The sequence below is a fragment of the Echinops telfairi genome, unplaced genomic scaffold (genome assembly GCF_000313985.2).
Source record: "Echinops telfairi isolate 266 unplaced genomic scaffold, ASM31398v2 ScPeMD7_655;HRSCAF=1070, whole genome shotgun sequence".
NCBI lineage: Eukaryota > Metazoa > Chordata > Mammalia > Afrosoricida > Tenrecidae > Echinops > Echinops telfairi.
In genome coordinates this window covers 31,250,829-31,270,053 of record NW_022104553.1, presented here as the reverse complement: position 1 = coordinate 31,270,053, position 19,225 = coordinate 31,250,829, and the positions used below count along the sequence as shown (strand labels likewise).

At 49.6% G+C, this 19,225-nt stretch overlaps 1 protein-coding gene across 3 annotated transcripts in view; it reads left to right on the top strand.

Annotated features, from left to right (window-relative positions):
• Positions 1–19,225, top strand: part of SAMD4B (sterile alpha motif domain containing 4B) — a 39,578-nt gene that overhangs the window by 4,662 nt on the left and 15,691 nt on the right. For all 3 annotated transcript variants that reach the window (XM_045292742.1, XM_004710313.4, XM_045292741.1), the window contains exon 2: positions 12,395–12,783. In XM_045292742.1, coding sequence (XP_045148677.1) covers positions 12,588–12,783 — 196 coding nt within the window. In that variant the 5' untranslated portion in view covers positions 12,395–12,587. The remainder of the gene's footprint in view (positions 1–12,394; positions 12,784–19,225) is intronic.

Genomic DNA, 19,225 nt, shown 5'->3' with positions numbered 1-19,225 from the left:
AAGTCCTGCTCCCTCAGCAACCTCAATAGAAAGAGCTCTTTCCTGAGAGTCCCAGCCATAGACAATGTTGTGAATCCCTTTCTTCCCTGAGCAAGTGTGAGGTGCTGACAGAGGTCGTTAGAAACATGTTTTGGGTTCTGTGCTCTAGAACTATCATTGCTCTAGCCAGGTAAGTCCATGTTGCCGTCCTCTGACCTCTCTGAGCACTGGGAGTAGTCCCTTTCCCTATCGTCCCCTCACACTCACTCACTGCCATCAAGTCTATTCCAACTTACAGCAAATCTGTAGGACCGAATAGAGCTGTCCCTGTAGGTTTCTGAGACTAACGCTTTAAGAGAGCAGACAGCCTCATCTTTCTTCCGAGAAGAGGCTGGTGGGTTTGAACCACCGACTTTGCAGTTAGCAGCCCAATGTTTAACCCACTATGCCACCAGCGTGCCTTCCCCCGTTATCCTCAGTCAGCCCCTGCTCTTTTTCTCATTGTGACTCTAGCTCCAACTTATGGCTGGTCAGAGTCAACCAGACTTTCCCTCGGGGTCACTGTAGGAAAGACTGGAATGGGGCAGTCAATTTCAGGAGCACTGATGTTCAATCTGTTGCCTCACCTCTGAGCTCCCAAGGCTCTGAATTTTAAAAGAGAGTTAAGTAGCTCGCTTAGAGTGGAGTTTCGTTGTTTCGGTGTAAATTTGTTGAATAGAATAGAGCCAAGAACAGGATAAAATACACAAGACTCAAATGTCTCCAGCCTACGCTCATTGATTAAACACTACTCGGAGTGCATCCTATATGCCAAGGAGCCCTGGTAAAGCTGTAGGTTAGGCGTCGACTGCTACCTCCAATGCCTGTGGTTCAAACCCACCAGCTGCTCCGTGGCAGAAAGATGGGGCTGTGTGTTTCTGTCAAGTGTCAAGGTTAATTATTTCAAAAACCACAAGGAGCACTCTGTCCTATAGGGTTGCTCTTAGTAGGAATGGGCCCAGTGGCAGTGGGTTTTTGTTGTTTTGTATGTTTGATTACTAGGTGCCAGGCACTGTTCTAGGTCCTGGAGATAGTGAGTGGTGAATAAAACCAGCCAAGTCCTGCACTCACATGGAGCTCATCATCTGCTGGCAGCAAATCTACAAAGACGTAAACAGAAGAAATCAGACCATGATAAGGCTATGAAGGAGCTGGGACAGCCTTGTGATCAGTATGTGGGCCAGGTGACCGCTCTAGGTAGGGTGGTCAGGACTGGCCTCTGGGACACTTGAGCCTGATACTTGCTTGACACATGAGAAGGCAGCGGTTGCAGGAAAACCTGGGAGTGGGGCAGACTCGTCTAGGGAGCGGTATCTCAGGAGAAGGTGCTCTGCCTCAAGGTGGGGAAATGTCTCACAGGTCCTTACTGAGGGTGTGCTCTGTGCCTGGTGCTGTGTAAGGAGTTGCAGCTGCAGCCGTGAACAATGCCACTATGAGGCTCCTCCCATCCCTCATGCGTTCTACAATCTGGGTGTGCAAGGGAAAGCGCAGCTTCTAAAGACTTCCTTTGCTGATAGCAGACCAAAGACTCCTAATGGGAAATGGGGATGAGTGGGGTTCTGATTGATAAGTAGTTAGCCACATAATGATCTGGGCAAAGAATATTTGAAGGACCGAGATCAGCAGGTGCAGAGGACCTGAGGTTGGTTCAGGGGACAGCCAGGAGGTCGGGGTGCCTGAAGCATCGTAAGTGAAGGAGTGCAGGCAGGATATTGGGGAAGTTGACAGAGGCCAGATCATAAGGGACCTTGTAGGCCATGGGGAGGAATTTTATGTTTTAAATCATGAAGATCCGGAAGCTAGGAAGAGGCTTTTTAAAAATAATTGTGGTGAGTCTATATGAAATGAAACATTTCCATTTCCACACTAGTCACATAAAACATGAATTGCATTGTGCATGATAGCTTTGCCACCATCACAAAAGTTTGTCTAAGGTCAACAGTGATGGGATCAGATTTCTCTTTTAGATAGGCTGGAGCTATTTCTATTTTAGGTATGTAGATGCTGTGTGCTCCGTGTAGTGTTGAATGAATGCGTGCAGACTGGAGACTTGTGTATCTGTCCCGCCTTCAGCTGGAGCCTGCTCAACACACTTCCTCTGAGACAAAGCTCCACTCGTGGTGAGCGACTTAACTCTTCCCCAGAAGCCCGCGGTGTGCTTGGGCAAGAATGGACTCGGGGAGGCGAGTGAAAGGGCACACAGTTTAGATGAAGAAAGGCTGGTGATCGAATCAGTGGCGGTAGTAACACTGAAGAGAAGCTAATCTGTTTGGGGCAAAGAAAGCAGGATGTAGTGATGAAAGAAAAGGAGGGAGGGGGTCAAAAAAAATGAGGAGCTGATACCAAGGGCTCAAGTAGAAAGCAAATGTTTTGAGAATGAGAATGGCAACAAATGTACAAATGTGCTTGACACAATGGATGGATGGTGATAAGAGTTGTAGGAGCCCCCAATAAAATGACTTAAAAAAAAAAAAGACATTAAAAACCATGATACAAAAAAAGAAAGGATCACAGGGTGATGTGAATAGTTAAATCATGATTCCTACAACTGAACACAAGAGTGGTACCGCTTTACCGTTGCAAAATACGGGTACCAAATCAAACCAGACTCTGGCATTGGCCAATTCCAACCCATAGCGACCTTATAGGACAGGGTAGAATGCCCCTGTGGGTTTCCAAGGTTGCAACTCTTTACAGAAGTAGAAAGCCTCATCTTTTTTTTTTAAATAATCATTTTATTGGGGGCTTATACAACTCTTATCACAATCCACACATACATCCATTGTGTCAAGCACTTTTGTACATTTGTTTCCCTCATCATTCTCAAAACATTTGCTATCTACTTGAGCCCTTGGTATCAGCTCCTCATTTTTCCCTTCCCTCCCCGCTTCCCCCTCCCCCCTCCCCACGAACCCTTGATAATTTATAAATGATTATTATTTTGAGAAAGCCACATCTTTATCTTGCAGTGTGGCTTGTGGTCTCAAAATGCTGGCCTTGCAGGTAGCAGCCTAACACTTAACCACTATGCCACGCCCCCAGTGTGCCTGAAAATGGGCACAGGAGGGTTAAATTATCTGCCCCAGATCACACAGGTAGCAAGTGGTAGGATTAGATTTCCAACCCAAGCAGCCTGAGTTAGGTTTGGGGAAATTTTAAAAAGAGTTATGTTCTCGCTAACCTTAGGAAGACTTAGCAAGAGCCATTGGTCAAACTTGGAGTTGCCCACTGAGACTTGAATCTACAGGGGTTAATTACACTCCTAACTGAGAAGAAGGGAGCCAAAGATAAGCTTGTAGAAGAGAGAGGTCGCACAGAAAGGCTGGAGAGGAGGAAAGGAGGACTGGGGTTAGGCTGAGGGCTCGAGGTCAGCTTCCTTTCTATTCCAGGGTTTCCCAGCATTCCCAGGGTGTGCTTCTGGAGCCCCTCCCTGCCCAGTTAATCTCCTTCCATAGGATCGTTGCTGTAGAAGCCTCTCATTCTGTGCTAAAGCAGTAGCTTACATATTCTGTGTATATGTTGCATGAGTTTCTCAAAATAATGGTGACCATAGTTTCACATCTAATTTGCCCATGTAAATAACTTAAGCACAGGCATACAGTGGGCACATACATGTAACATGCCCCCCAAACTGACACTTAATGGGGACGTTGTGTTTTTCACACCCCTAGAAAATAGCACACGTTACTTGGGTAAAAATATGGTAGTTTGTATAAAAGCTAGACTCCCTTGGCTTCTGGTAGTCCTGTTTGTGTCAGGTCAGGATAGTGAGTTAACTTTAGGTAAGTAGCATGTTACCTTGTTCATTAAGCAGGACTCTCCCAAAGGACCTTGTAGTGCTTTAGATGGACTAGGAATGGACAGAGAGGCTAATTATTATGAGCTGCCATCTCGTCTGTTGTGACTCATGGCCACCTTTGTATGACAGGACAGAGCGTTGTATGGTACACTTAACTGCTGTCAGTGTGTCTGAGCCCATCAGTGCCTTGTGCCAGTCCATCTCACCCAGGGCCTCCAACACCCTCATTGGTCCTCTGCTTCACCAAGCAACATCTCCACCAGCAATCGATCCCTCCAGATGACGTAGCTCAAGCAAGCGAGTTGCATGGTATTCTGTTAGGACCCATAAAGTTTCCATTCGCTGACCTCTGGAAGCAGATCACCAGCCCTTCCTTCAGCGTACTCATCGTCTGGAAGCTCTGCTGTCCACCATGCAGTCCACCACCATACCTACTGGTGTTTGAAATGTGGGTGACATAGCTTCTAGCATCCTAACATGTAAGTCACCACAGTATGTCAGACTGATAGATGTGTGGTAGAGGGAGGCTAATTGAAAAAAAGAATAATAAAACCATTGAGTGGATTTTGACTCATAGTAACTGTATAAGCCAAGGTAGAACTACCCCGGTGGGTTTCTGAAACGAAATCTTTATGAAAGTAGAAAGCCTCATCTTTCTCCATCAGAGTAACTGGTAGTTTCGAATTACTGACCTTGTAGTAGCAGTCCAACACGTAACCATTATGCCACCAGAGCTCCTGGTTCAGATGTTGTTATTAGAAAGTGTACCCTTAAACTCAATATTCCAGGCAGTACAAGGAAAGTAAGAGGAGGCGGTTGTAATGATTTGCACGTAACTACTTAGCAAGAGGTTGGTGGTATGAACCCACCCAGTGGCACTGCAGAAGAATGGCCTGGTGATCTTCTATTAAGATTACAACCAAGAAACTCCTATGGAGTAGTTCAACGCTAACACACAGCGTCATGAGTCAGAATCAGCTCACCGATGACAGGTTTGGTTTGGTAGTGGCTTAAATAAGAGCAAATAAGAGCTCGGAAGCCAGAATGCTCTGCTTTGAAGATCTCAGCAATTTGGGGCAAGTCACTGAGTTTCTTTCTCTGTGTCTCAGTTTTGTAAGAGAGAGAGAGAGAGTGTGTGTGTGTGTGTGTGTGTGTGTGTGTGTGTGTGTGTGTGTGTGTGTGTTCGCACATAACAGAGGGAAAGAGTTTTTAGGAGCAAACGAGCTCATCCATGAAAAGCAGTTAGTATGAGAGGATTCAAAAAGTTTGTGGGGAAATTCCTCTCTTCTAATTAGGTTTCTCCACAAACTTTTTGAAGCCCACTCCTCTAGGGGCCTAGCACATCCCATCCCATCTCATCCACCGTGGAGTCAGTTCCAATTCATGGCTGTGCTGTGTGTGTGGAGTTGACCCAACTGCACTCCATAGGGATTTAAAGGCTGTGACCTTTCAGAAGCAGATTGGCACCACTGGATGGGTTTCAACTGACAACCCCAAGGGTGGGTGTGGGTGTGTGTGTGTGTGTGTGTGTGTGTGAGAGAGAGAGAGAGAGAGAGAGTTTTAGGAACTCATCATTTGTCCCCATCCATGAAGAAAACATTGAAGTTGTCAAGTATTTCATTTGGATGCACAAGCATTACCTTATGGAAGCAGTAGTGAAGGAATCAAATAACATATTCCATTGGCCACAAAGCAGGTGTGTCACGTGGAGGAAGGACTGAGGTGTACCTGACCCAAGCTGGGGGATTCCCATCACCTCATGCATGCAGAAGCTGGGCAATGAAGAAGGAAGAATCGATGCCTTTGAATCATGGTGTTGGGGAAGAATATTGAATACATCATGGACTACCAGAAATATAAACAAATCTATCCTGGAAGAAGTACAGCCAGATTTGCTCACTGGAAGCAAGCTTGGTGAGACTATCTTACATACTTTGTATGTGTTATCAGAAGAGACTATAAGTCCCTGGAGAAGCATACCATGCTACATACAGAGTCTATTTAAAAAAATAATCAATTAAGGACGGAACAGAAGGCACGAAACAGGATGGATTAGCACAGTGGCTGCAACAATGGGCTCAAACATAGAAATCGTGAGGACAGAGGAATATCTCATTCTGTTGTACATAAGGTTGCTATACTAGTCAGAGCTGACTTATCAGCACCCTAACAACATGGAACATTAGTTATATATAGCAATTTATGCATGATGTAGGAAGACATGCTAAGTTTCAAGCTAGGTGTCTGTGTACATTGTTTCATTTAATTATGACAAATCAGTTACTTGTAAGTAGTATCAAATGAATCAGGCTTTAAGCCAGATCTGATGTGACTCCACCTACCACGAGTATCTCAGCTCCAGAGGCATAGCTATTAAGTAATTGGGATTCTAACCCTTCAGCCGCTCTGCTCTGCGAGAGAAAGGTGTGGCGGCTTTTGTCATGATTACAGCCTCGGAAACTCTGGGGGACGTTCAACAAGTTTTGGGTTCTGGCCTCCCTCTTTGGAGGAGGGAAGGCGCCTGGAGGGCAAACCATTTCACCTGGTGCTCCTAGTCATTTTGTTGGCTCCACTTCTCCCCCAGGCTTGGTAGGTGCTTCCTGAGATGATTTCCTGCTTCCCTTCAAATCAGGCAGCAACCTTGCTAGGCTCTTTGAGACACTTTTTCCATAGTGTTCCATTCATATATCTTTCCTTAAACTTAGGGAGGCGTTTAGGATCATAGGAGAACAAAGAGACCAGAGCAGAAATCCAACTTAAAACTGGCTTAAGCCCAAAGGGGAACTTACTGGTCTACATAACTAAAAAGTCTTGGGGGCTGGAGGAGGCTTCAGGCATAGCTGGATCCAGATCCTCAAATAATGGGGACAAGACTTCTTTTTCTCCCCTCATCTATTGACTCGACTCTATCTGCATTGACTTCATCCTGAGGCTGGTTCTTACCATTGAGGTGGCAGCCATTGAGCTTACAACATTTCAACTGAGTAATCTGAACTCCCAAACCCACTGTCATGCAGTTGATTCTGATTCATAGCAATACTCAGTATGGTTTCCGAGACTAAATCTTTCCAGGAGCAGACAGTCCCATTTTTCTCCCATGATGTAGCTGAACCACTGACCTTGTAGTTGGCAGCCTAACACCTAATGAGTAATCCTGAAAGAGAGGAAGGGGTATGCCAAAAAATCCAAGGACAAGGGAGCAGCAAGTGATCCCTTGTTGATCAATGGTGAGGAGGGTATAGAATGTCTGGTGGGGCTTGATCAAGGGCAGTGTAGCTGAGAGGAATTACTAAAACCCAAATAAAGGCCGAACATGATGGTGGGACAAGAAGAAAATGAAATAGAGGAAAGAGCTAGGAGGCAAAGGACATTAATAGATATCTAAATACAGGCATGTACATATGTGGATACATTTCTATATAACAATAGGGAAACATCTATGTACATATATTTGTTTTTGGTTTTTTGTATATATATTTAAGTACTAAGGCAGCAGAAGGATATTGGGCCTCCACTCAATGTAAGAACACTTTGTTCTAGTAACTCAACATTCTGTGATGCTCATCTTCCCTAACACATCACTGAAGACAAAAATGGGTACATAGCAAATGTGGTGAAGAAAGCTGATGGTGCCCTGCTATCAAAAGATATAGCATCTGGGGTCTTAAAGGCTTGAAGATAAACAAGCGGCCATCTAGCTGAAAAGCAACAAACCCCACATGGAAGAAGCATACCAGCCAGTGTGATCATGAGGTGTTGATGGGATCGGGGATCAGGCATCAAAGACCCAGAACAAAAAATCATATCAGTGTGAATGAGGGGGAGGATGGGATGGAGACCCAAAGCCCATCTGTAGACAATTGGTCATCCCCTCACAGAAGGGTGGCAAGGAAAAGATGAGCCAGTTAAGGTGCAGGATAGCACTGAGGAAACACACACGTTTCCTCTAGTTCTTTAATGCCTTCCCGCGCACTCCCACCCTCCATACCGCCCCACTGTCATGATCCCAATTCTACCTGACAAATCCAGCTGGATCAGAGCATGTATACTGGTACAGACAAGAGCTCGCAACACAGGGAATCCGGGACAGATAAACTCCTCAGGACCGATCATGAGAGTAGTGATATCAGTTGGGGCGGGGGAACAGAGAAAGGGAAAACTAATAACGATTGGCTTATAACCACCACCACCTGCCCCCCAGGGATAGACAACAGAAAGGTGGGTAAAGAGAGACAGTGGTTGGTGTAAGACATGAAAAAAAAAATTATAAATTATCAAGGGATCATGAGGGAGGGAAGGTGGGGAGAGGGAAAATGAGCTGATACCAAGGGTTCAAGTAGAAAATGTTTTGAAAATGATGATGGCAACCTTTGTACAAATGTGCTGGACACACTGGATGTTTGAATGGATTGTGAGTTGTAAGAGCCCCCGATAAAATGATGAAAAGTTTCAGCCTGCGGAAACCCACAAGGACAGTTCTCCCCGCCCTACAGAGCCACCGTGAGTTGGCATAGGCTCCATAGCAGTGTGTTTTTGATGAATCATCTTCGATCCCTGGGAGTGGTGTTGGGTAAGCATTAGACTGCTAACTGCAAAGTGGCCAGTTCAAACCCACCAGCTGCTCAGCGGGTGAAAGATGTGAGGTCTGTTCCCATGAAAATGTTCCGCCTCAGAACCCCTAGAGGGTTCGCCATGAGCCAGAATCAACTCGGTAGTAGCGAGCAGTCACCATCCAGAACAGACGGCTTTCAGACCCGCTGCTCCTGTTCAGGAACTGTCCTTCTGGGGCGATGTTCTTAACACTGAGGGCAGTCAGAGCCTTCCTCGGCCACTGCCCTCTTCTACAGCACTTTTGTTCCCTGGGCAGGAAGGTGGCTGGAAGGGCTGAACCAGAAGGACCCGAGGGAAGGACAGTGAGCCGATTTCTAGACTGTTCCACAGATTGTGTTTGTTCTGCATACTAGTTCCTAGCTGTGGTTTTCATTCAAATTTACTTGACAGTCTGGATTTTCTGCTCTTAAAAAAAACAACCTCTGAGACCTAAGAGTGCTGGGCACATGGCAACTGTTTGAGTCGAGCTGAGTGGTGACTTCTCCCTTGAAATGGCGTGGGCTTCCCTCTCCAAAGTCCCCACCAGCCTGCTTTGGTGCCTGATTTTTCGGCATTTTCGTTTGAGCCCTTACTTACTCCCCAGGCTTTTCCTCCAGTCTTGTGTTGCCCAAAGAAACTGGATTCCTCTTTTGTCACTAGTTAGGGGGACTACATAATGCTGGAGAGCAGGAAAAAGGAAGAGCCAGCCCACTGAAGACTTTAAGGGAAAGAGCTGGCAACACTGGGTCTGTTTTTGAATCTGGTCATCTTGTTGCCATAAATGCTGCTGGCATATAAACCTCCTGCCGCAAATGTTCCCTCCAAAGTGGTAGCAGGTCCTCCTAGTTTATGAGTTGCCATCAGCAAAGGAATCCCTCCCACACCCTAAGGGCATCCATCCAGCATCCGCTTGACCACTTCCAGAAGTCAGGGGGCTTATTACCTCCTCCTCTGGTAGCAAGTTCCAGTCCTGGACACAGACTAGCTTCAGATCCTTCCTCATGTTGAGGCAGCTGTTGCCTGCTTGAGACTGAAAACCACAAAATGCTGGCGCTGGGAAGAGCTTGAGTTTTCATGAACTGGTTACCCATCCATCCAGGGCAAGCACCGATCATCACTTACCCTATCCTTTCTCACGGAGCCAGAAAGTAGAATAGAGCCTTAGAAAACACACACATATATATGCATGTATAAATATATAAATAAATATATATATATATATATATATATATATTCAGTTCATCTTGAAAAATGACCCAAATCGTGTGTGCATTGAAGTGAGTGGTCTTGCAATTCATAAAGATCTTTAAAAAACTCCTTTCTTCCCAAGGTAACTCATGCTAACAGCCTGCGGTATAGCTTTCCACACCTCTCTCTACACACATGCAAAAACAGTACGTGTATGTGTGTAAAAAATATTTCTATGAAAGCTTGCCATAAAGACCATAATGTTTGTAATAACAAGGTAAGGTGTCCTGTCATGTGGTGTACTCCAGTTTATTAATCATTCCCTCGTTGATAGGGGTCTCCCCATGGCTTCCTTTCTTCAGGGTCCTTCTCACTGCTGCTCCAGGCAGCCACTACCAATCAATTGGAGTTCACCTGGGAGGTAAAATCTACTTGTCATGTCTGATCCAGTCCATTGCTCTTATCTTTCCAGTAGAGAGAGGAAGCAAACTAGTTCAAAGATCAAAGTGAACGGGGCCTCGGGCAGGATGAGAACTGAATTTTCTTGCTTTTCAACATTTCCTCTAACCCATGTGGCCTCTTAGGAAGAGCCATCTGCTCTGGTTCTCACCTGCGGAATAAAAGAAAAATGGACTCTCTCTTTTTGTGTGCTACCGCGTCTAGATAGTCAGAGTCACCTTGTCCCCTTCCCTGAGTTGTCTTTTCCCTGGGAGAAATTTCTTCAGTACTCTAAACTTCTCTCTCAGGGTAGGGTTTTGAAACCCCTTTAGTGGTCCCTGGACCATTTCTTATAGCTTCCCTCCACCCCCACCCCCACCCCCGCCCACCCAAACCAAAACCAAGCTCACTGCCATCAAGTAGATGCCAGCTCATAGTGACCCTTACAGAGCAGGATCGAGCTGCCCTTGTGAGTTTTCCAGACCAATGGTTTTTGGCAGTGAAAGCCCCATCTTTCTCCCACAGAGCGACTAGTGGTTTTGAACTTCAGGGTTTGTGTAATGTAGCCCCAGGCGTAACCACTGTGCCACCTGGGCTCCCTTTCCCCCAGGGCTGCAGAAACCCCAAAGGTGGTTTCCATGCCTGCCTGCTCCCTCTTAAGTCACCCGTCCAATAAATACTGAGTCTTGTCTGTATGGCAGGCACTGTTCTAAGTGCTGGCTGACTAGGACAGCCAGGCCATGGAGCTTGCATTTAGGGCGGGAAGAGGAAACAACAAACAAGTCAATTCTCTAGGCTGTCTAATTACATAAAGGAAGGGGGACCCGGTTAGTATAACGGACTGTCGAGGGAGAGGGGGTGTGGATTCGGTCAGGATAAGCTTTCCCTAAGGAAGGGACATGGGCTGAGCCTGGAGTGACCAGCGGCCAGCAGGCATGGCACAAATGAGTTAGAGGCCATAGTGTTCCTTCAGGACCCCGTGGGCCACGATGAAAAAATTTGGATTCCGCGTCTAAGTGCAATGGGAAGTCATTGGAAGACGAAGTCCAGAGGCAACATCTGATTTTCCTTTATAAGAGGCTGCTGGAGGTGTCGGTGGGGGAGGGGTGATGGGAGGGGGGCCTGAAGCTGGAGCATGGTTTCATTTCCCCCCAAACTTTCCCTGCTTTCTTATATCGAGAGGGATTGGCAGCTAGGACAGTGTACTTTGTTTGGGGTCCCACTGTGGGTACAGGATCCTTGAGCTGTTGTCCAGTATCTCTCACTACCATCTCAGAAGTGTGGCGGTCCGGGAGAAGGAAGTCCCTCAGACGTGAGCCTTTGTAGGGAGCTCTGGGCCAGGGGGTGAGCCCTAGGGAAGCTCGGACCAGCTGGCAGTGGGAGGGAATGTGTTCCTGGGGCGGTGGTCATTCGAGGCAGTGCCAGGAACTGCAAGCGGAGACCTTGAGCCTGAGGCACTTGGGAAAGGCTCCTGAATTGTGTCCAGAAACTAGTTGGCTGAAGAATAGGCCCGTTGTTTGCCCAACTGGAACCACCCCTGTGGAGTTCCCGTCGTAGGAATTTGGACACTTTCTTGCTTGAGAGTTCTGGGTTTTTTAACTTTTGATCTGTCTCCTTCCGCTCAAGTTGGCACCCTCTTTGCTCCCAAGAGTCTGGGTGGCAGGCTGGCATCTCCAGAAGCCAAGGGAACTTCCCGGTCCCTGGAGTTAAGTCTGGAGCCACCCTGGGGCATGAAGAAGAGGACCGGATTCTCCTCAGAGTTGCTTCTTTGTAGTAGAGCTGAGGGACAGGGCTAGGGGCCGTGGGAGCCCCTCCTCTGCTGAGACTCCTTGCGCCTACACGCGGAGAGTTGCCTAGCTGACCCAGGATTGCTGCAGAGATTGGCACCTACCCTGGGCTTAGCATTTCAGGGTCTTAAAGTTATCTAAAGTGGCTGGCAGGTGAGTGGTCACTTTGCTGGTGGCCAGAGTCAAGGTCGGGATGTGCTTGGGGTCACATGTCTGCTTATCAGTGAGCTTGGGGGCAGCTCTCAACACAGATCTTGGCCATCACATGCAGGCCCTCCTGCACCCACTTTCTGAAAGCCTGTGCCACCTTACTCTGCTTCACATTTAACTCCTTGGGCTCCATGGTCAACAGGATTGAGGGAGCATCTTATTCTTAGGCTCTGGACCGAGTCTGAATCTAGGCCTTGCAGGGAGAGTTGGCCCAGCTGGTGTTGACTTGCCCTCTCTCCCAAGGCCTCACCAGAGCAGGCTCCTTGATGGGAAGGTGTGAGGCTTCCTTGCCCCCTTCATCCCACCTTCCTCAGGCCAGTTTCTGCTCCTACATGCCATCTGACTCCGCCATTTCCTTTTCCAGGAACGTGGAGAGGCGTGGCTGGACCAAGACGTCCCTCAATGTGAGCAGGCTTCTTCCCCCTACCTCCCCTTGCCACCACGCCTCAAGCCCTGGCCTGCAGGGGAGAGGTGACAGGAGCCCAGAGCCGAGACCATGTGACGGCGCTGGCCCTCGCCACCGCCGTCCCCCCCACCCTGGCCCCAGGCCCGGCATCATGATGTTCCGAGACCAGGTGGGCATCCTCGCTGGCTGGTTCAAGGGCTGGAATGAGTGTGAGCAGACGGTGGCCCTGCTGTCCCTTCTGAAGCGGGTCACCCGGACCCAGGCCCGCTTCCTGCAGCTCTGCCTGGAGCATTCACTGGCAGACTGCAGTGACATCCACCTGCTGGAGTCAGAGGCCAACAGCGCTGGTGAGTCTCCACCCCATCCCTGCACACTCCCCCTGAGATGGGAGCCCAGCTGGAGGGAACCCGGCGCAGGAAACGTGTGGCTGAGGAGGCCAGGCTGGCCGTGGTGCTAAAGCACGTAGTCATAGGCAAGCGGGGCAAAGGGCCCTGGCCCCTCTGAGCATCATCATGGGACTTCTGGAACTTGCTCAGAGCAGAGGAAAGCTCAGGGAGGGTGCCTTCTCTGGATTCCATAAGGGAGAAGACGAGCCTGACTTTTCTAGAACCAGTGCCTGGGGCCCCAGTCATAGGCATGCCAACCCACCAGCTTAAGGGACATTGCTACTGCCACTCTAGCTAGGCCTCATAGTGACTTTCATGGGACTAACTGGAAGCTGGTGACAAAAGGTGGCAAAGGAATGGGTTGCAGAGGAAAGATCAGTTCTTTCTTAAAAGCTATCTGGGAAGAGGACCCAAGGATCCTGTGTATGTTGAATTTGTCCAAATTACTCACCACAGCCCTTCTTCCTCTCAATAATAGTTCACCTTGAGCTCTTAAGCCCACCAAGTACTGCCTTCCTTTGAAGATTCGCTTGAAAAGCAGTGTGGCTGCAGAGTCCGAATATGTAGGTTTGAATCCAGTTCTGACCCTGGCCTTGGTTCCTGTCTTGACAATCGAGATAATGGTTGTCTTGCCTCCTGGGTTAATTGTGAGACTCACTGAGTTAGCGTGTAGCTGGTAGAACCAACAGTGCCTGGCACTTAGTCCACATAATAAAGGCCAGCTGTTGATCTGGGTTGCTCATTGTTCCTGTCAGTACCCCACAACAATCCCATGAGGCAGGCACTTGGGCTGTCCCCATTTTACAGGTGAGGAAACCAGCATGGGCTGCTAGGCTTAGGACCACTGAACTGCCTGGCCTCCCTCCTCTTCTTTAGGGGGACACCCACTTAGCAGTCACCCACTGCCATCAAGTCATGTCTAACTCACAGCCACCCTATAGGACAGGGTAGAACTGCCTCTTTAAGTTTCCGAGGCTGTAAATCTTTACAGGAGTAAAAAAACCTAATCTTTTCCCACGGGCATTTGGTGGTTTCAAACTACTGGCCTTTCATTTATTAGCCTGATTTGTAACCTACTACACCACCAGGGCTCCTTTATTGTACCATTCATATGTAGACATCACACAAGCACCATGGTGCAGGGACAGGTGGCCAATCGGACCAGGAGTCAGAGCCATTGAATCCTTCCCGGCCCTGCGGACAGTGAGCCAGGAGAACCCACCTTTGCTGCAGCAAGCAGGCTTGGGGCTCAGCAGGTCCCGCACTGTCCTGGCTCCCATCTGCTCCAGCACCAAGGACGGGTCCTGGGTCTATGGTGGGACGCCACCCACAGAGTGGGCGCTCCTTTGGAGTACCACAGTGTCTCATGCAACTTTGTCACCCTATCCCGAGCAGACACTTGGATAGATGGCTGTTGGATGTCAGTCTAGGCTGTCGACTCTCCGGTTTCAAGTTGTTGTTTATTTGAAGTTTTCCGCGTTACTTGTAAAAAGGCCGTATTTGTCATAAACTCAGAGCCACACAGAAAGTGAAATGGACCATCTCCCTTCCAAACTACCCCCCTCTCCCGTTTTTTGTTTCTACCTGGTGAGAGATGCCGTGGGTGTGCACGCAGGGACAGCGGAGCCTCCAGCCAGCTTTCACATGGATTTAAGCGATATGACAGATCACTCTGTAGGTTCACAATATGACCCTGAAGATCACGCCGTATTCCCATATGTACTTACTTCGTACCATTGAGGCAATTCTGACTCTTAGCAACCCTTTAGGTTTCCAAGACTGCAACTCTTTATGGGAGTAGAAAGCCTCATCTTTCTCCCAAAGAGTGGCTGCTGTTTTTGAACTGCTGACCTTGTGGTTAGCAGCCCAACACGTAACCACTATGCCCTCCAGGGCTCTTACTGCCTGGTTTTACAGCCATCAACTAATGGCCAGTCAGGTTTTCCCCCAGTCTTTTATAAACGGTGCTGTCATGTGCTGCACCCTGTAGCCACCTCTTGAATAAACTTTCCAATTCTGTAGACCTGCTGACTTGAAGGTGTGGGCATTGAAACCCTTGCTGCTCAAACGACATAGTACAGTTTACACAGCCAGACTGAGGGCTGATGCAGACGGCATACTTGGAGATAAGACTACCCGGGGTTGAGAGCTGAATGGGTTGAATAATGAATTAATTGAATGCAGAATGGGTTGAATAATGAATTAATTGAATGCATGAGTTGAAGTATAGGGCTCCTGGTGGCACAGGGGTTAAGCACTTGGCTGCTGACCGCAAGGTCAGTGGCTGGGACTCCACCAACCCATCCACGGGCAAAAGATGCAGCAGCAAGTTGGGATCAGTTCTCTGGCAACAGGTATTGCGAGCCTCTCTCACACTCCCGGGGACCCACGCTGTCAGTAGGGGGTGAGGGGCAGAGAGGAAAGAGGGAAGAAGGGCTGAAGTATATTGCAGAGTTTTCAGGAAGCCTGCTAGGGCTGCTGAAAAAGAAGTGTGCACAGAGGTGAATTAGGGAGGGCCTCCCTAAGGAAATGCCTGTTCCTAGTAGAAATAGGATCCCCAGGATTAAGGGATCGGGGTCTCCTGTCTTCCTCCCACCTGTGATAGAGCAGCCCCTTTGCCTTATTTGGGCCCGGGACCTGCTCTTGGGAGGAGCTGTGCACCTGCCATCCCTCCACCTCTCAGTGGTTCCAAAGTTGCCTCATCATCAGAATGGCTGTTAAGGTCCAGCTTCCTGGACTGACTCTTGAGGGGGTGGGTCTGGGAAAGAGTGAGTGTCCAGGTCATGCCAGTGCCTTAGCAGTTTTGAGAGATGAGTCATTTGTCTTAGGGGCATGAGGCGATGAATTGGAGTGTTCAATCCAGCTCTGACACTGATATCGCTGGTGACCTGGGCCGGGCCAGGCCTTGCCCCTCTTGGGCCTGGGAGGTAGGTCAGTGAATTGGTAGTCTGAGTGTTCTCCAGGTGCCTCTTGAACCGCCCCTCCCTGCCCCCAATACTGTGCCGATGGCTGGCAGAACCATCACTCAGTTTTGCTTTCTCTTGTCTTGAGCCCAGCACGTTCTTCTAAAGCAGTTCTTAGGACTTCATGGGATAGGGCCCTTTGAATCTGCTCTGCGGCTTCTCCTTGCCCCAAACCAGAAAAGGCTACACAATGCCCCCACACAACAAGCTTGAGTTCACCGGCTCTACCAGTCCCTGGTTAGAGCCACGTCTTACAGGTCATTCCCCCCCCCACTATCCCCTTCACAGCAGGAGATGGGAGCAAGGAGGCAAGCCCCTGCCTGTGTCTGGATTGTGTCTCTGTCCCACTCTCCCAGGTCAATCAGGAAGATGACCTTCCTTTTCGGTGGGTCTGAGCTAGGTCTTTACCCTCATCAGAAGGCCGGGCTCCGAGGGCTGGGGTGAGGGTGGGGGCGGGAATGAGTGATGCACCCCCGCAAACACCTCGCAGGCCTTGATCCCTTGCCCAGAGTCTGGTTTTTCAAGTTCCCTGCTTGACCCTTCTGTGCACCCAGTGTGGAGCCACACCTGTCTTAATGCTGACACTGCTGCTGGGTGGGCCCAAGGAGCTGGGGAGGGCACTGGCATGTGACTCCTTGGGAGGAGGGTGTGAGGTCACAACTCTGGAAGGGGGCTCTACCCTGGGGCCTCCCCTTCCTCTGAAATAGCTGGGAAGGTGTAGGGAAGTCCCCCAGCCCAGGCAGCAGCCAGTGGTTTCACAGAGACTGTATCTTGAGGTGACACTCAAGAGTCGAAGAACAGTACACTTGAGTTTTCTAGAACAGGGCAGAGAAGCCTCGGGTTTCCCCACCTTGTCCTCGTCCTTGTTCATGCTTCCCTTCCTGGTTGGAGGTGTGACTGTAACCTTGGCCCCTCTCTCCCTGATGCTGATTGGTACCACAAGGATGTCTGCCTGGGCAGAAAGCAGGCAAGGGTAAGAGGAGTTGAAATCCTTCTCTCTCTTGGGTCCTGTAGCCTCCTTGGCCCCATGCCTTGCAAGTTTAAGCCCGTCCCCACTTTGGCTCACTGACTCTGGGTGGGGAAACTGAGGTCAGCGGGGGCCTGGGCCCTGTGAGTCAGCAGGGCTCAGCTGTGGGGCCTCCACCCTCTCCTTTCAGGCTTCACTGCCACAGTTCATCCAACAAAAATGTGAAGAAAAAAAAATTATTTTTTAAATGTGAGCCCCCTGCTGGTGCCAAACCCTAGCCCCTCCAACTGCTGCCTTCCCTGCCACAGCAACAACCCAGCAGGTAAAAATGGGTTTACCCAGATGACGGTCTCAAAGATCTATTTGGCTCCAGTGATTTGCCAGGGTTCAGGGTCATGACCTACATAGCTCGGGTTACCTGGCCAGCCTCCCCCCCGCCCGCCCCCCCCCCTCCCATTGCCAAGGAGGTCACTCAAGATGCCTAGCTCCTCCCTCCTGGCCAGGCCTGCAGTGGCCAGGTTTGCAACCAGTGAAGCAGCAGCCACTGACTTCACGCCGTCGCCCCAGCCCCCTCTCGCGTCTGCCCACCTCCAGAGTTTCTTCATTGCCTGTTGTGCCTCCTGCCCAAGAGACAGAGACGTGGCTGTTTTGAGTAAATAACTGTGGGAGCTTCCCCACCCCTGTTGGGAATCTGCAAGGGGAGCCCAGATGTGCTCATCTCAAGATTGCTCCCCGCAGGCCCGAAACAGCTGGGGCTCTAGCTCAGTGACCAGAATAAACAGCCGTCTTATTTACAGCGTCACATGCCAGGGGCTCTGCACTAGCGTCTTGACGGCAACACTGTGAGATAGGGGCTTGTATTGTTCCTACTGAGCAGAAGAGGAGATCAAGGCTCAGAGGCACTAAAGAGTGACACTGAGGTCACAGGGGCAGAGCTGGATTTTGAATCCAGGCGCCTTGGCCTGTTAAACTTGTGCTCTAAATCAAGTGTATTTCCCCGAGGACTTGCAGGAGAGTGGCCTGAAATCAGGGGTGGAGGTGGGAGCCCAGAGAGGACACATAACAGCAACATAGATGACACTGTCTTCCAGGGACCCATCTGCATTCAATTCTCTAGGTGTTCATTGGGCCCCTGCTGCACTTTGCTTCCAGGCCAGGCCAGGAAACGGATTCCATCCCCACCCGGCATCTGCGTGCAGCTCCAGCTGGGCTCCCTCCCAGGGGCCTGAGGCCCCGTGGACTCCTTGGAACCATTCCAGTGCTCACTGATGCGTCCTGGTCTTCAGAGACCCGCCCTCACTGCTGCCACCAGCAGCACCAGCAGCACACACATGAACATGCATTTCCCCAGGGTCAGTCTCCACTTAGCCAAAACTGCTCTCCCCTTTCTCTGCTGTAGAACAAGGTCCTTTATTGAGCCCAGCCCTTGGGGCTGCTCTGTCACATCCCCTGGCAGTACCAGAGGAGAAGCTGTGCGGTCCTGGCAGTACCATGGGGTGGGGGAGGGCCTAGACAAGGCTTCTCTCTGTCCCAGATGCCTCTGGCTCCCCTGCAAGGCCTAAACAACAGTGATGGAGAGCATCGGGGGAAGGGGAAGGGTGCTGCTGCTGCTGCTGCTGCTGCAGGGGAGGGGAAGAAACCAGTCATTGAGCCACAGGCTGCAGCCTTCCAGATGGGCCGAGTCTGTGTCAGATGTTCTGCATGCTTCTCCCCGCCCCCCAGGAATCTCCTCAGTCCTGTTCTACGGAGGAGGAAGCAGGATTGCCCAGGCAACTAATGACACAGCTGGGAAACAGACCTGTGACTTTCTAGCCCCAACGCTCTTTTTCATCACTTCTCGTCAAGACCTAAAAATCCTGGCATTAAGTCAGAGCAAGAGATGACTAAGAAGGTCTTTGCAGAGAGTAGAAAGGACAGAGCCAACCAAACCCACTGCCGAGGAGTTGACTCCAACTCTTGGCGACCTACGGGAAAGAGGAGACCCGCTCCGTGGAGTTTCAAGGCTGTACCTATCTGCCGGAGCAGGCAGCCTCATCTTCCCTTGTGCCACCCCTCACCCTCATCATCTGGTGGGTTTGAAATGCCGATTTTGCAATTGGCAAGCCAACACTTAACCCACTGCACTGCCAAGGCCCACTGGAAAGGGCAAGGGCTCCCCGATTTTGCACCGACCTGCCCCCACCCCCCTTTAGAAAGTTCTTCAGATGTAGTGATGTTCTAAAGGATAATGTCACCATCATAGGCGCTAGGTAAAGTGAAGGTAGATGGAGGAGCTGAGTAGCAGATACTGAAGGGGGGGCAGATCTGGAAAGCCAGACAGTGCAAAGAAGAGAGACTTGACCTTGGCAACAGTAAAGTGTTTATTAAAAGTGCCTCCCCTTGAGAAATGATGTACAAATGCGCTTTACACAATTGATGTGTGTATGGATTGGGATAACAGTTGTATGAGCCCCTAATAAAATGTTAAAAAAAT